This window comes from Vanessa tameamea, chromosome 2, assembly GCF_037043105.1.
Source record: "Vanessa tameamea isolate UH-Manoa-2023 chromosome 2, ilVanTame1 primary haplotype, whole genome shotgun sequence".
Taxonomy (NCBI): domain Eukaryota; kingdom Metazoa; phylum Arthropoda; class Insecta; order Lepidoptera; family Nymphalidae; genus Vanessa; species Vanessa tameamea.
Window position 1 is genome coordinate 2,224,774 of NC_087310.1, and position 17,266 is coordinate 2,242,039.

Below are 17,266 nucleotides of genomic sequence, written 5' to 3' on the forward strand. Positions count from 1 at the left end.
TTGGTAGGGCTTTGTGTCAGCCCGTCTGGGCAGGAACCAACCGCGCATCATTTATTATACTTCCGAAGAACAATACGAACAGTATTGTTCTGTGCCGGTTTAAAGGTTCATTAGACCAGTGAAACTTGAGGTACAAGGGTCATAACATCTTAGTTTATAAGGTGGTGAACTGGTGGTGCATTGGTAATATGACAAATGATTAATATTTTTTAAGTATCAATGTCTATGAGCGGTCCTTACTCAGTCCATCGTCATAAAGTATCTAATTTTTAATCTTACCTGCTCAGCGAAAGTTTGTAGTTGTGCAGCTCGTTCCTGCACGGAGTACTGCTGCATGATCTGGTGGTGCGTGGGCGGCGCGGGCGCGGGGTGCTGCGGCGGCGGCGGCGGCGCGCGACTCTTCAGCTTCCGCCGCGCTGTGTAACCACGGAAATCTGTCATACAACCTTAAGGAGCTGCTCTTTTTTCATTTTACTAGAATATTGTCCAATTATAATTCAATAAGATTTATGGCACAACAGTAATAAAAATTAAGAGAATAGTAAATATACAAATAAAATTCCATATTGTTGTTATAAATAAATCCGTATTCAACTAAGAGCTATAATTTATATTACTGTGCCAACTAGAAATTCTTGTATCATAATTCAAATTAAATCAATTTCATTCATATTATACAAGTAAACTTCACAATGAAGCTTTTTTGAATCGTCGATATTTAAACACCGTTTCGGAAAGCAGCCTCCAGCGAGAAGAAACGGCAAGAAACTCGCATAGTTGCTCTTTTCAAATAAACAGATTTACAATGCTGTTTTTTACAATAATTACTGTCCTGTGATGGAACCCGAGCCTATATCCAGGCATTTTTTTCCCTAACAAGTATTCTTTTAATGAATAATAAGATTTATTTATTAATTTAGTCTTAATAATTTTTTTTAATTTTCTAAATGGTAAATTGGTTACATTTCCCGGTATCTTATTATATATGCGTATACCATTGCCCAAAAACGTTCTCTGTACCGTATGTGACGTATTAGTCTAGCAGTACTTATGTCTGTGAGTTTTCTAATTGTTTTTATTGCATAAATGGCACTACTTAGTTTCCCTGCTAGGGCATACAAATGGGTGCCCTACTGAAGTTTGAAGTCAAGTGTTATCCCTAAAAAGACCGTCGACTTCACAAACTCAAGTCTTTCATTATTCAAAATAACCGCAGAAGAATTTGACTTGACATTTGGCAGGGAAAACAAAATACATTTAGTCATTTTTGCATTTAGTACCAAATTATTTATGTCAAAACAACCAAAAACCCGCGACAGAGCACTGCTTATAACGTCATAATTGTTTATTTTTCTGTCGAGTTTAAAAATTAGGGATGTATCATCTGCAATGTCGCAAGTATTATGACTGATGATTATGATATAAAACAAAATAAAGTCATTTACATATATTAAGAACAGGAGAGGTCCTAAAATTGAACCCCGGGGTACACCCATCTGTACCAGAGAGCCATTAGATTTTGCACCGTTAACAACCTTCAAAATTGTTTCATCAAGGTAGGAGGAAATGAATTTCAATGCAGGGACCTTGATTCCATAATATTTAAGTTTTTCTAGAAGAATATCATGCCTAACGCAATCGAAAGCTTTAGATAAGTCACAAAAAACTCCAATAGCATTTTGTGACTTTTCCCACGCATCAAAAATGTACTCAATAAATGCTATACCCCCGCATCAGTAGTCGAGCGACCTTTAGTGAAACCGAACTGTTGAGAATGCAATAGCTTATTCGAGTTAAAGTATAATAACAATTGATTAAGCATGATTTTTTCAAAAGTTTTACTTAATACTGGCAAAATAGAGATCGGTCTATAATTGTATAGGTAATTTTTATCACCGGCATTGAATAATGGGATTAATTTACTTAATTTTAATAGATCTGGAAAAATACCAGATTGTACACATTTATTAAAGATGATAGCTAAACAAGGAGCCAAGTCGACAATTACATTGTTAATAATTGTAACTGATAGATCCCATAGATCGCTGGTTTTTTTAAGATTTAATGTTTTAAAATGTTTAATACATCGTACGGAGTTATACTCTCAAAAGAAAATTCTAACTCATTCTGAGGAACGTAACACTTAAGTAAGTCTAAGGCGTCATTGGGTGACGTATTAAGTTCTTTAGTAGTATTTAAAGGAATATTAGAGAAATATTCTTCGAATTGATTGTCCATATCTAAATCTTCACCTACAATATTCTCTTTTATATTAAGGGATAATTGCCCTGCATAAAACTTCATTCTGCCTGTCTCCGAACTTATAATATCCCAAGTAGTTTTCAAGAAGTATGTCAATTGATTTTAAGACATCTTTTCTTCAATTGTCTCCATATAAAATTATAATATTAGAATTTTAGCCCATGTTATAGCTAGACTACACAGAGCTATTACAATATATTTTTTAAATAAAGCTAATATCAGAATGGCCAATATTTATCATGAGACCCTTTTGTTCGTTAGCATTCATAGTATTATTTATAAACCAGGTACTTACGACTTTGTAATACTATAGCAGCTTTAGCAGAATTGAAATTTTCTTTATTGCTTGAATTTGTATCATTACTGTCGCTGTCGTCTGTGCTCATTCGTCTTAATACTTTAGCCACTATGATATTATTCTTAACTGGAACACCTAAAAAAATCACGTTCGCATATTATTTAAAAGCGTACAGAGCTTGTTGCCTCCACTAGTGACAGGAGGGCTGGATCATTTTTTGCCTAAGTCAACTTGCCTCGCATTCTTACCATCATTCCAAGCAGTTTGGATTTGTACAGTAACTATTTTTAATTTTAATATATACATACTTACTTAAATAAAATGTAACTCTCTACACAATAATAAGAGCGACTCTCTACATAATAATGAGACTAATATGTTTTGTTTAAGAAATATAATATAATCAATACCTGCTCTTTGTTGTTTCCTTTGGTTTTCTTGTTCAATTTGTCCTTTCTTAAATTCCCTGGCTAATTGTTTTTGTCTCTCTTGAAGTCGCTTTCTTGTTAACCAACCGCGCACATGTCTTTGCAGCGTGAGAACAGAAATCGCCATTTGGGCCTTCAGTCTGATGTAGTTGCGTCTAGCCAACCAGCCGCGTACACACGCTTGTACCAGGACAATTTTTCTTATCTACACAAAAAAAAAAAACGAATTAATGGTAATTTCTGGATAATTCCCTCATCCATTTAAGATTATACCTTAAATATGTCAATTACCTGTTCTTCATATATTCGTGAGAGAACTTCGACGTGATAATATTTCAAAAATACTTTGGATTTGCCAAGTGCCCATCCGTCCATTTTCAAACGTAGCAATAGAAGACGGCAGGAGTCACGATTTGGCTTTATTTCTTCATCGTAACTGTATGCCAAGAAACCATACCTACAATTATAATAAAATTAGTAAAATATATGAAAAATGTCGTTATATTTTTAAGTATAGATAAATCATTTGAGCACCTTTTCAAAAACTCGTCATAGGTAAGACGATGGGAAAATCCGTTCTGCCTTATTCTTATAGTTTCAAGGACTCCAGTGTATCTCAGTTGTTTTAATATCTTTGTTGAATCGAAATGTTTTGGTGACCGTGAGTCATTTGGTTTAAGGCATCTCACAAACTGAGGAGTGCCACTAACCATCTTTTGGAGGAGTTCCATAAGAGAATATCGGAAATATGTTGATACGGTTTGTTGTGCTCGTGATTGAGATGCGAGACCTCGACTGTTGAAGCGATCCTATTGAATTAAAATAATATTAAATAATCGCATGTAAAAATAATAATAAGTACTATGTGTAAATTTCACTCGTAAATGTACAGTTACCCGAACATCACCCGATATTGGGCCTTCCAAGCTGCTGACGTCCATTTCTCCGTGCATAGCGGAGAATAAGTTACCAGTTTTTGTTATTGGGCATTGGAAGAGGAATCTTATTACATCATATTGACTTTGCCTCATCAGTTGGACAACTTCAGGAGGTAAAAAGTTGCGATTCTTTTCTAGGAAACCGTCAGCTTGGTAAACAACGCGTCCAGCGAAGTGGTGAATCGCAAAACAGACCGCGTCAGATTTGGGTCGTACATAATACTTGCTTTTAATATTTCGATGAAATTTTTCTGGAACAAATTAGACATAGTTATCTTTTTTTTCTTTTAAATATATATTTGTTATGAATTTTTGGTAATATATTATTTACTCACCAATGAGGGTTTTGTCCGTTGAACGTGGAAATCGGCTTTCCTCATCGAGTAATGCTAGTAATCCCATTGGTCTTGATAAGAGCATGTCTAGGACCGGTCTATTATCTGAAAACTCTACTAGGTCGACTGGTACACCCTCAGCCATGTATTCCTGCTGTTCCCAAGTAAAAATATGTTGATTAAAATAGTACTGGATCTGTTCATTGGCAATGTTTATGCAAAGCTGTTCAAATGAGTTTCTAGTAAAGTTCTCAAATCCAAAAATATCCAGAATTCCTATGGATAGCTGGTCACTACGGAAATAGAAAAAAATATATTTGTAAAGAATTGCGCAAAAAACCGAAAATGAGGAAATATACAAGTTTATTAATGCGTTCATTTTTTATGGTCTTAATTATGGTATTTACTTTGGATACACTAATTTACCTTTGCGGTTTATTTTGGCTTAGGAGAGCATTAATTCTTTCAACGATCCTATCAAATGCTCTTGCATAAATTCCTCTAGCGGTCGCATCTCTCGCTACGGCAGCTTCTGTTGGTGAACTATACCTTGCTATTGTTTCACCTTTTGTAACCACACTGCTGCTTGTTAGACATTCTCGGAGGTCACTTGTCTCAACACCCAAAAGACAAGAAGCTAGAAAAATACTTTAATTAAATATTGAAAAATTTCAAGATCTTATAATAATAAACTTTTATACTAATAAAAATAATATATACCAAAAACTAAAATAATACTTTTTATCTAAAATGTAGTATTTTTTAAAGAATCGCTTCATAATATACTTTCTTGAAAAAAAAATCAGAATATCTATAATACTTAATGTTCACAATTCTTATGTAAATAAATGTATACTTTGAGCAATGATTACCTCGATGCAACGGTGCCGTGTCAATGATGGTAGCTCGATTATCAGCATTGTGATCACCGGCCGTTTCTGCAAATTCTATATCGCCCAGATGTAAGATAGCAGCTAGCATTTTATAAATTATTTGTACCTCGTCTTCATGGAAACCCACCACCTATAATCATAAATTATTATAACATCATAAAATATATTTGTAATAACTATAAAGTCTATTTCTATCTGCTACCTACAATAGTACCTTAAAAGCTTGGTTAAGCTGACGCCACCGATGAACGTTATGTTCTCGATGAGTCACAGAAAGTGGCTGCAAATAACGATGCCTAGACTTTAACTGGTCATCGAGGTAATATTTTCTCCACCGGCCTTCGCTCTCTAGTCCATCGTAGAGATAGTAGAAGACATGGAAGTTACTTTCGCCTCTATGAATAAAAACAGGATCAGCTCAGAATGATTATTTAAAAAAAATCTTATCAAACTAATTTGATAAAATATATCTACTACTCACAATGCCTGATGAACCACCCTCGACTGTTCTAGCAGATATACAGATATTCGAGCTCCTGATATTCTTCCCACTCTCATTATAGATAGATCTAAATATTTTCCAAATCTCGAGCTGTTGGCGTTTATTCCAGTACGCGCATTTCCAAAAGCTTCCATGATTGGATTAACTTGTAGAATTTTATCTTCTAAATTACTATATTGTGTCTAAAAAATAGAAAGAGTTCAAAAATAAACATTGATCTTATAATGTGTTTTTTTTTTTATATAACAAATATTTTATATTGTAAACGTACTTTAGATAAATATACAAATTGTTTTAAAAGAAGATTGGCTGATTCCGTTTTTCCAGCTCCACTTTCACCCGATATAACAATAGCTTGATTTTGTTTTTGGTGCATTAACGCTTGGTGAGCAGCGTCTGCTACTGCGTAGATATGGGGAGGATTGTCCGAACGACAACGACCTTGGTATAAGTGTTGAGTCTGTGAAAGAAAAGTAATTTCTAATAAATTTTATGAAACTTTTTACTACTTACGTTCTTCTACTTTTTTTCATGTTCTATCTATAATAATAATCGTTTATGTGTTTTCACAAATTGTACATACAATACTTTTAATATGAGCCCCCCTTTTAAATTTGAAAAACACTTGTAGCAGAAGATTAAATTTTACTAGTTTTGTATATTAAATTCATATTTTATATAGCAACTACCTAACCTACATTTCCCGGATTCACGCGGATACAGTAATGATCTATAATATACAACTTATAGATTTGAAAAATAAATTAAAAAATTATGTTGATGTATCCGACCAGGAAAGTTGACATCCTCGGCTTTTCTCCACAATAATATATATAGAAACCTTCCTCCTGAAATACTTTGTTTATTGATGAAAACCGCATTAAAGTTCGTTGCGTGTTTAAATATATCTTAGCATACAGACGACGGGAAGCGACTTTGTTTTATAATACGTAGAAATATCAAGGGTTTTGTTTTCCTTTGCTAATGTGGTATTTTTATTAACAGTTATCGAAATTATAGTATTAAAAAAAATTAGGTAAATGGTTATTTTTTACCTTTGAAGTATATATCCCTATGTCAGTAAAAGGATTTACTGCGACTAGAATGTCCCCGATGTAAGTGTAAATTTGATTTTGTGTATATCTCTTTTGCAATTGTTCCACAATGGCGTCTTCTGTCAAAGTTTCCAAGGTAGCTAAATCATCGGTGTACATTTTCTCTGGTCTTGACTTTCTATGAGATTTTAATTTTCCTCGTTTGGTGGTAGCTTCTGGTGCTCGACTGCTTCGTCCTTCAGCTCTTTGCCTTTTAATTTCTGCCCGAAGTTCTCTTCGAATCTAAGAGATGTATAAGAATGTTATTAAAATCTTGCAAATACTAGTAGTATATATTTGAATTTAATATAACTCACTTTCTCTTCAAAATTGTTAACAGCTAACAATAATGGGTGTTCTAGAAGTTCTCTTGCGAAAGGTCTTTGGTTCATGTCTTTGACTAAACATTCAGATATAAAGTCTGCAAGCTGTGGCGTAAATAGTTCAGGGTGTGATAAAGTTGGTGGCGGATTTCGAGGTATTTGAAACAACGCTCGCATTGGATGTAAACCGGATAATGGCGGTTCTCCTTCTGCTAATTCAATAGCTGTTATACCAACAGACCACACATCACATCTACTATCATAGGATTGGTCTAACTGCTGTTCACATGCTATGACCTGAAAGGATTTTTTTTTAATTTTATTGTAATATCCATTTTAAACATTTTATATTTTTTCTATTAATTAGCAATTTCTAGATGCCAAAAAAAGTCTGGATAATATTTTTTATTAAATGTACCTCTGGTGCCATCCAATACGGTGTGCCAACCGATGTGTTCCGCCTTGCAACGGTTGCGGCTAAATGTGATGATACTCCGAAGTCCACAAGTTTTACTTCAGCATCTTCAGTCAAGAGAATATTATGGCCTTTCACATCACGATGCATACATCGATGCGAATGGAGATAAGTTAAAGCTCGGACTGTTCCACGTATGACATACGCTAGTTGTGGCTCTGTCAAATGGGTCCCTCGAGCTCGCATACCTGCACCTAGATCTGTCACCGAACCACCTGTACAAAGCTGCAATAAAGGCAAATCATAATCATTAAAAAAAATGGCAACTGCAGCACACCTAGTTGAAATGGTTAGTGATATTTTAGAAAATTGCAAACAGTCATTACCAAGATGGTGAACTATTCGTCTAAATTCATCTCGCCATGCAAATAAGATTGTATTTACCTCCATAACAAACCAAATTTGGTCATCTTCAGAAGATATACCTCGCTTCAAAAATAAGCCAAAAAATTCTGGGATATTTGGATGGCTTGAAAGATCACGAAATACGAGAAATTCTTCCTCTATTTCTTCTATGTTCTCCGCAATATTTTCTAAAATCTGAAATGTAAGAACATGGTATGATGTAAATGGAAATCAGGTCAATTCAAATAAACATTTGAATATCGAATATGTTTGCACATAAAGTTAAAATTTTGCGTAACATATGTATATATAGTATAATTATAATTATAATTTTATTATTCAATTCGATAATTTGAATAATCCACGTTCGGAGTACATTACTAAATAGAATATAAAATAATTTATATACTCCAATGTCTCATTAAGGTCCATTAATAAAATTCTCGAAACCAGATAGATACGTGTAGATACACTGCATAAAAAACAATCCCAACAATTGATATTAGTTTTAGTACAGACACCTCTGTTTTTTTAACGTATTGTTAGTGAGTTCGTAATGGATTGCGTAGATATTATCTCAGAAGTGTTTATTGATGTCAAGGGCCTTTTACCATTTGGATCACGATGAACGCAGCCTTTTATGTCAATGGTCATAGCTATTATTATGTTTAGAGTATTTGAAAACACAATTACGACTACTTTATGTATATTCATATAAGAGGCAAGCTGTAAATATCTACTTAGACTGAAAATAGAAGATCTACTTAGAAATTAAATCAATGAAATACCTAGTCAAAACCTAGTGGATCAAAAGCAGAGTTAGTACGTATAAGTAAAAGATTCTTCATGGTGCATATTGAAGCGCGCACATATCTATAAACTGAAACTGTTACGACCAGAATGCTAATTTTCCCGAATAAAGGCAACACGCCTTTAATAAAACATTGCTACTATATAAAAGCATAGATAAAATTTCCCACTGTAACTTTAAGTTACATCGTTGAATTATTTATTTTAACTAAGAATACAATTTGCATTTTATCATCAAGTAAATTAGTATTTCACCAATGGCTAGTAGACCGCAAAACAGTAATACATTTTTGTATTACTGTGGTCTGGTTGGTGATCTGAATACGATTAATAATTATATCTTGGTTCCTTTGTCTGTGTGCGTGAAGGTGATCTATTGGATCCATATGCCCGTCAGACTCCTCAATGTAAATTAAATTTCAATTAGTTACCTTAACAGCAACTCGTTTTCCAGACTTCTTGTCCTTTGCACAGAAAACTTCGCCATAAGTTCCTTCCCCTATGAGCTCTTGTAGAGTAAATCTGTCTTGAGGGTCCGCCGCCCGGTCCAGCTCCACGTGCTCCGAGAGCCCCCGATACGCCATGTCGCTGCGCATGGTTCACATCGATTGCATCTGCAAAATTATATTAAAACTGTCACTGAAAGAATCGATAGTTATGACTTAAAGTTTCCTACGTGACATTGGCGAAATAATCTGTGCCCTGTGGCACAACTAAAAGCCATTAAACTAAGAATGGAATTGAATGACTTAAAGTTATGGTCACAAAATATTTAAATCTGTACTTCGTCATATTCAAAATAAGAACTTTTATATTTTATATTAAATGCCTAATTGAAAACAGTACGTATTCTACTATAGTGAAGGAAATAGTAGTTTGAAACAAAAAATCTTAATGAAAGATAATGTCTTGAAACACGCGCAAACATCAATTGATTTCCTTATTCTAGATACATAATAGTACTATCCTGTACTATTTTATCTACAGTAAACAAAACAAAATGAATTATAACAAATAAACACAAACTGACGAATGCGTTTGATCTCAATGAATCGCAGAAAAACGAACACTTTTAAGGTAAGGGACTATAACAGCGCTAACAACCTATTCTCTGATAGGAAGTGTCTCCGGGCTGATAGAGATATTCTTTGTGTAAAAACTGAATTATGTTCATTGATTCAACTCCCGATTCAAACCCGACTCTTCACGAACCACAATCATCTAAACTACCCACTAAACCCTCGAGGTAATTAGATCGAAAACTATCTGAGATCTAAATAAAACGACTAACTGTTTATTTTTTGTACCGTATTGGTGAATGAAAAGAAATTCCGTTTTTTATTAAAGCGTTAAAGATAAAACAACTCCAAATAAGGTATAACTTGTTCCTATTTAATAAATGCATATTTAGATAAATAGTTAATTAGCATGTCCGTGCAACGTCCGGTACTTTTATATACATTAAGCGTGAGAGATTTATCGTATCGTAGTTTGTGTATCTATACTACGAGTGAGGAAAATATATTAAAAGTGAAAAGATCACAAACAATTCAAATATAACCTTAAAAAAAACTAGGACACCAAGTCTTTATTCCTTGCAACATTATTTGAGTAACTATTTATTGAAAACAATGGTTAGCTACTATCAATCAAGTAATTAAAAATATTTATCGTATACCTTACATATGTTTGGATGAACTTGAAAACTAATTTTTTTTTCAATTAAAAATATTTTTAAGCAACTATATCGTAACGTGACTTGAAATTAAGAGAAAAAATACATCGTTTAATATGAAGCTCACCGTTGTGTGTTAGCTACCTTACGTGACTTGCTTTAAGCGAAGACATTAAAGTCAGCATGTTTGCCATATCACAAACTTATTGATATGCATTTTTTTTTTAATATAGATAATTAAATATAGGTTTTGTCAAATAATTGCTCTTGCTATCGTACTATGAAAAACATCATTACTTTTTAACCTTCGATTTATTATAGTACGAGACTACCTCATTCATTGTTAGCCCAGTGGCTATAAGACAGCACATCTCGAGGTCTTGGGGTGATTCCGGGACGGGTCATTAGAAAGTGATTGAAAAAGAGTAACTACTGAGTTTCTTGCCGGTTCTTCTCGGTTAAATCTACATTCCGAACCGATGGTAGCTTTACTTTAAATAGTTTGTTAAATGACGATTCAAAAGTGCTTGTAGCCTACTTGAATATAGTATAATTTTGATTTTGATTTAAATTTTCTGTTACGCGATTCAAATTCAATTCATTTCAAAGCAATCCGAAGTTGGTGGATAGCTTGTAGGTTTGACTGCCTCGTTAGCCTAGTGGCTAGATAGAAGGCAGATCATAAAGTCCTGATTACAAATCCCAAGTCGTACAAAAACAAAATAGCCTGGAGTCTTGAAGCTTGTAAAGCCGTTGATCCTGCGCGTCAAGTTTACGATCGTGTTGGATTTACCGTCCGATCGGATATTATAAATACATTACTATCTAAAAATAATAAATGTACAGGTATATTTATTTGTATTACACAGAAGATCTTTATTATAATTATGATATTATGTTCGTAATCTGCAACAGATATTCACAACAAAGTTATGAAATGACTTATCTGGGATTGACGCGGCAATAAAAACGCGGTCAAGTGCTTGACAAATAAGCATTATAACGTTATCGTTCCAACATTTCTGTTTATAATATTTTTGTTAATAATAAAATAAATAGAAAGACTACATTTCTTTAGGAACACTGGCTGAACCTGCGGTTTTATTTACACGAAATAAATACGTTACTGATTTCCTATCAATGTCATTTTGGTTCCATCGATACTTGTTTGTGCACGCTGCTGCTGGTCAATTCTACTAACAAATTGCCGCTTCATCGCAGTCAAATGAAAAGTAACGGTTGACATTTATCCGTCGTCGTCATCCGTTTATCTAACACTCGCGAAATATCGACAACCGATTTACGATTTAGTTAATTACGATATAGCGATAAGCCATTTTGATACGTGTATCCTATAAATTTTATAATTATTATAGTCAATATCGCCTATCACATACTGACGTTTCAATATCGTGTTCTGCGGTGAGTTTTGAGTTTCTTGTTACAGAATAGCCTAACAGTTGCGGTTCGGTTGATGTTTGATCGGTTTAGAATCGGAAACGTATCGTTACCATTATAAATTAGTAGAATTCACCTCTAGTTACGATTCAGACGTGGATCAAGTTGGATCGGATTGAATGATAGAATCGCAAATGGCACCTTGAGGAGTTTTTAAGAAGAGATATCATTATACTCTTGATATATATGTATATATTCAAATTATAGAGGTGAGTTATGGATCTTTTTTGTTTTTCAGAGATTCTTGCGAAAACTACGCCCTAATCTGATCGGTATGAACTTTTTTTATAATGGTTTTGAAACGTAAATAGCGGAACGTTCCACAATAACGGTTACTATTGACAGCAGACTGTTGATTGCGTTCGCACCGTCTATCAATTCACCGATAAGTAGTGTTTGTGAATCATTGTTTTTATCGAAGAATTGTAACAGTATAAATCCCGTATTTAAACTAAGAAATGCATCAACATTAACATATCATTTGACATTTCCTATCAAACTATGGAACTTGGCTTCTTCAACTATTGTTATGAAATCGGTACCCCATTTATTTTAAATACTATTGCAGTAGATTAGTAGTAAATTTAGAAATACTAATATTAAGATACTACTACTATTTGGTGCTACTTGGTAGTAGGGCTTTGTGCAAGTTTCTGGGTAGATAACATCCACTCATCAGATATTCTACTGAGGTAGGTTTGGAGCATATTCCACCCCGCTGCTCCAAATGCGGGTTGGTGGAATACACATGTGGCAGAATTTCTTTGAAATTAGACACATGCAGGTTTTCTTCACGATGTTTACCTTCACCGCCGAGCACGAGATGAATTATAAACACAAATTAAGCACATGAAAATTCAGTGGTGCCTGCCTGGGTTTGAACCCGAAATCATCGGTTAATACATAGATAATAATCTACATATTAATTATGTGCAAGTATATTTTCTTATTTGTTCGAGTTATAAATTTTTACTACTTTATTTTAAATGGAATTCCATTTAAATGTAATTATTTTAGCGAAAATATGTTAATATAATTTAAATCTTAATGACTCGTTTAATTCTAAATAAAAATCTTTAGACGTTATTTCGTAAATAATATATACACGTTACGGTTATATTTAAATTACAATGACGTTTGTATTTATAAATAAGTTTCTGTAATTATAAGAATAATAATAATTTTATTCTTAATTTAAAGTAAACGAAACTTAATATAATTGAAATAACAAAGATCTCGTATATATAATAAAGGTAAACTAACAGACCCCCTTAAACATTGTCCTGATTCAATACATAGTCTATTTCAACCACAAGAGGTGTAAATTATAATAAACAAATTCCGAAACTTAAATCATAATATACTCGTATAATATTCAATGTGGATTCGCGAAAATATTACATTTTGTATGTCTATGATGGAACTTGGATTGGATTGGATTGGATTGGAACTTTGGAAGTAAAATTAAAGTGAATATAGGTAATTAATTTATTACGATTTATTCATCAGGAAAAATTATTTATTAGTGCATTATATAGCAGAGCTAAGGCGCACGGAATACGTAAATCTAAGGTTTATTTAAGTATCTTTATGCTTCCTTCGATTTTAATAGGCTATAAGTATATCATATATCAATTGGCGATCATCATTGCGATCGATTGAACGGTATAGAAGTTGATATATTCCAGCTCTATCTAGCGGAATTTTACATTAAAATCTACAGAAACCTTTTACAACTTAAACACAAGATAACACTATAATGTTGTTTTAAGCGTCAGTATCCTAACATAACACGAGTGATAAGCTTAAAAGGAGGGGTAAATAGGAATATTAGTAATTCCTTAATTAACTTGGAGCACTTCTAGAATTCTTAAAAAAAAAATATTATTTTGGAGTCACTTTTAAAACATCACATTCGGGAACAGAAAAGTAGAACTTAAATTCAACCTTGAAAATATTACCATAATCACGCACCGAACATGGATTATTCCAAAAAAATCCGTGATATATGTTTATTTTTTTTTATGGAAGTAGTCGTAAAATGGTACAAACATTTTTTTCCGTCATCTGACACACATTACACATACTGAAGTCGAGAACAAGTGAACGTATAACGTACGAGAATATTACACCTATTGGTAAATGGTATAGTTGCTCTGATGATGTAACTGTGACTCGTTTATTGACAATTTTTATACAACAAAAGTTATTCCGTAAGAAACAAATTTGCACTTAACGCTCGACACGATCGTAAAACATTAAAAATCGACTTACGTCGTGATGCGCTATTTTACGCGTATTATTTTTTATGAAGAAGTAGTTTGTTAATTTGAATATAGGAAGTGATGTTAGAAGCTGCTCATTTGATTTCAAGAATTCTTTCACCGATATTTGGAGTAAACCCTCAGGAAAATGGAGACCATTTATACAATGCAGGTCGACGAAAAAACGGTCGAGCGATTTCGTTTATTACGCAGTCCTAACGGTAAGTAAACATTATTGCTTTTTATAGAAAAGTTAAGAGCTTAAAAAAAGTATAAAAAAATCTGCAACAACGATATATATATATATATCTTTGATTAATTCACAAAATATAAATATATTTTCCGGTTAGTTGTATCAAATTACTTTTTTTTAATGATGAGAACGATTATCTAATATAATATAATAAGTATATTAATAATCCCATCAAATACATAAATTTAAAAATGAGAGCCAAGTCCAATATTATGATATATACCTTGATTGTTGACTTCAACGACAAAAGAAGTGAGATCTAAATGGGTGCCAAGTTCAATGGTCCTTCCTGAAAGGTATTTATAACTACAGAAAATATAATTTTTTCTTATAACTTAGGATAATATATTGTTGTCTAAGGTCTGACTTAGCTAGTTCTCGTATACGAATTATATTATAGCCTTCGCAAGTTCTAAGCCTGTTACAAATGAATTATAAACACAAATTAAGCACGCAAAAATTCAATGCTACTTGTCTGGATGTGAACTCGCAATATCTGGTTAAGTTAATTTGAGACGTTTATGTCAAATAGTTTTTGAGTTACGAGGTGGTCAAAAGTCGCTCCAAATGGTTCGTGTAGTATTACACACGGTGCTGCTCGCCACTTCTGTTACTTGAACTTGGCTGACACGCTGACGCGTGTCTAGATTTCGTGCAGGTCTACGATAGACCCGATCGAAACCAATCCATAATAATAGATCGTTAAAAAATAAAAAAAATTTAGTCGACAACATAGGAGTCATTCATTTATTATGTAAAACTATTTTTGCTTGTTTTTGGCCCTCTCCCCCTTATTATAAGAAAAAATAAGAATAGGCCGACCCCCTCCCCCCTGTTTAATATTTATTACGTAAGAATCTAAAGGAAAAAATGAATACACGTTTGGTTTATTTTAATGTTTATGTTTCAAAGAATAATTTTTTTGAAATATTTATTCTACTTTTTCAAATTCTCTAAATACTTTTTCAAATAATTTTAACTTTGCGTAAGAACTATCGAGACTCCTTCCCATCCCCTTGTAAGAAAACATAAGGCATGGTCGACCCACGCCCCCCTAAATCATCTTACGTAATAAATTAATGGCCCCAATTCTATCCGCAAATATCATATAATCGAGATATTTCTATATTAAATCCATACAATTAAATGTTATGAAGTTCAACGGCGGCCATGTTTGACGTTTACGCATGCGTTCAGTAAGTGTGTTCCAAATAATAATTTCGTCCCTGCACGAACGGTACGGTAAACTCAATGGAAACTTATCAAAAAATAAATTATTAATGAGCGGAAATTAATAACCGGGTTTTTATCTAGTAGTCAATATTGCTAATCCCTTTCTGACATATCAAAATCGAGTTCTATGTCGCGTTTCGAGTTTGTTGTCACAGAATAAACTCCACAGGTGTCAAATTGGTGTCAACTTTGTGGAACTGTATTTGTATGGCGTAATACGAACATGAATCGTATACAGTAAGTATACAAACGTCCAAATATATGTAATAATATGTATTCAATTATGTGATCATAAACGTATTTGTCTTATGTAACATAATTTTTTTACGGCTTAAACAACATAAGTTATGTTGTTTAAGCCGTAAAAAAATTTGTAATATTATTATAAGGTAATTAGAAAGTTGAACTAAAAGTTTTATTTAGTTAACATAAGTTTCTACAAATGATCAGTATTTAATTGACTTTTTTGTAATTTATTGTAGCCGTTAGTGATTGGATAAAAATTTAAATTTGAAAATGGAACACCTTATAATGTAATTTTTTTAGAATTGGATCATTACCTAATATGTAAAAAAAATGTTATGTCTTTAGAATGATATTAATATATAATATGCAGTATAGTTACTATTTCGTTTTATTTTGTAAAAACTATTAATGTGACTTTTCTATGTTCGCAATATGATAATTTAATACTCCATTGAATATGTATGAAAAAAATCATAAAACGACCATTAGTATACTTTGACAGCTGGTTGAATAATCTTTATTGATAAATTTTTAATAAGCATCATTTATGAGCACGTATCGATTTAATTAAAGATTTATTTTCAACAAATCAGCACTCTGTTTTATATAAATGTATAAATGCTAATCAAGCCGAGTTGACTCAGTGGCGAGAACGCGAGATTTGAACACGAAACCAATGATCGCGGGTTTAAAACCGGACAAACATTAACTAATATTCATGTGCTTAAATTGTGTTTATAATTATTCATCTCGTACTTGACGGTAAAAGCTGAAGCAAAAAAAAAAAGATCTAAATATTCGTGTCTTATGTCAAATTACTTTTTTGTCCCATTTGCTGTCGAAACAGTTGGTTCTTGGAGTAGTGGTGCAAAAAGCTTCATCAAAAGTATAACACCTCGCCTTATTGCCTCCGCTGGTGACAGGAGGGCGGGTACGGTTTTTGTCCAGAGGATCGGAATTGCGATTCAACGGGGAAATGCTGCTAGCATTCTTGCCACCATTCCACGCGGTCAAGATTTATACAGTAACTATTTTTAATTCATATTTGTATACATTTAAGCACTTGATGCTATTAATACTTGGCGGTGAAAATAATATTGTGACAGAAACATGTATATATACAGCCTTGGCCAAAAGTATTAGGCACCCCAGAAAAATGCACAAATCATGTTTAACCAATTGAACAATGAATAAATGCTTAACTTAGATGGCATGCCGGGGTCACAAATAACTTGTATATGACTGACTGACTGTTACTTAATTAATTTAGTAAATATGAAATACTTATTGATTTCAAACTAGCTACTCGTTCATATAGAACATTTATAATATTGTATGATATCTATACAAAGAACAAACTCTTGGCCAGGAATGGTTGTACGAGAACTACACACCAAGAGTCTTAAAAAAACAATCTCAATTTTTATTTACTAA

The 17,266-nt window shown here is 33.0% G+C and overlaps 2 protein-coding genes across 8 annotated transcripts in view; one reads left to right on the forward strand and one right to left on the reverse strand.

The window, feature by feature from the left end:
• Positions 1-17,266, forward strand: part of LOC113398275 (septin-7) — a 477,393-nt gene that overhangs the window by 134,092 nt on the left and 326,035 nt on the right. The window lies entirely within an intron of this gene.
• Positions 1-17,266, reverse strand: part of LOC113393624 (myosin-IIIb-like) — a 48,917-nt gene that overhangs the window by 3,063 nt on the left and 28,588 nt on the right. For 5 of the 7 annotated variants that reach the window (XM_026630612.2, XM_026630613.2, XM_026630610.2 and 2 more), the window contains exons 2-18: positions 9,135-9,317; positions 7,933-8,088; positions 7,492-7,773; positions 7,068-7,370; positions 6,712-6,993; positions 5,928-6,116; positions 5,636-5,838; positions 5,369-5,549; positions 5,134-5,284; positions 4,688-4,898; positions 4,262-4,554; positions 3,885-4,177; positions 3,523-3,797; positions 3,280-3,445; positions 2,971-3,193; positions 2,558-2,695; positions 280-434 (exon numbers count right to left, since the gene is read on the reverse strand). In XM_026630612.2, the coding sequence (XP_026486397.2) occupies positions 280-434; positions 2,558-2,695; positions 2,971-3,193; positions 3,280-3,445; positions 3,523-3,797; positions 3,885-4,177; positions 4,262-4,554; positions 4,688-4,898; positions 5,134-5,284; positions 5,369-5,549; positions 5,636-5,838; positions 5,928-6,116; positions 6,712-6,993; positions 7,068-7,370; positions 7,492-7,773; positions 7,933-8,088; positions 9,135-9,299 (3,666 nt within the window). In that variant the 5' untranslated portion in view covers positions 9,300-9,317. The remainder of the gene's footprint in view (positions 1-279; positions 435-2,557; positions 2,696-2,970; positions 3,194-3,279; positions 3,446-3,522; positions 3,798-3,884; positions 4,178-4,261; positions 4,555-4,687; positions 4,899-5,133; positions 5,285-5,368; positions 5,550-5,635; positions 5,839-5,927; positions 6,117-6,711; positions 6,994-7,067; positions 7,371-7,491; positions 7,774-7,932; positions 8,089-9,134; positions 9,318-17,266) is intronic. The other 2 variants (XM_064216475.1, XM_026630611.2) reach the window with 1 other exon arrangement.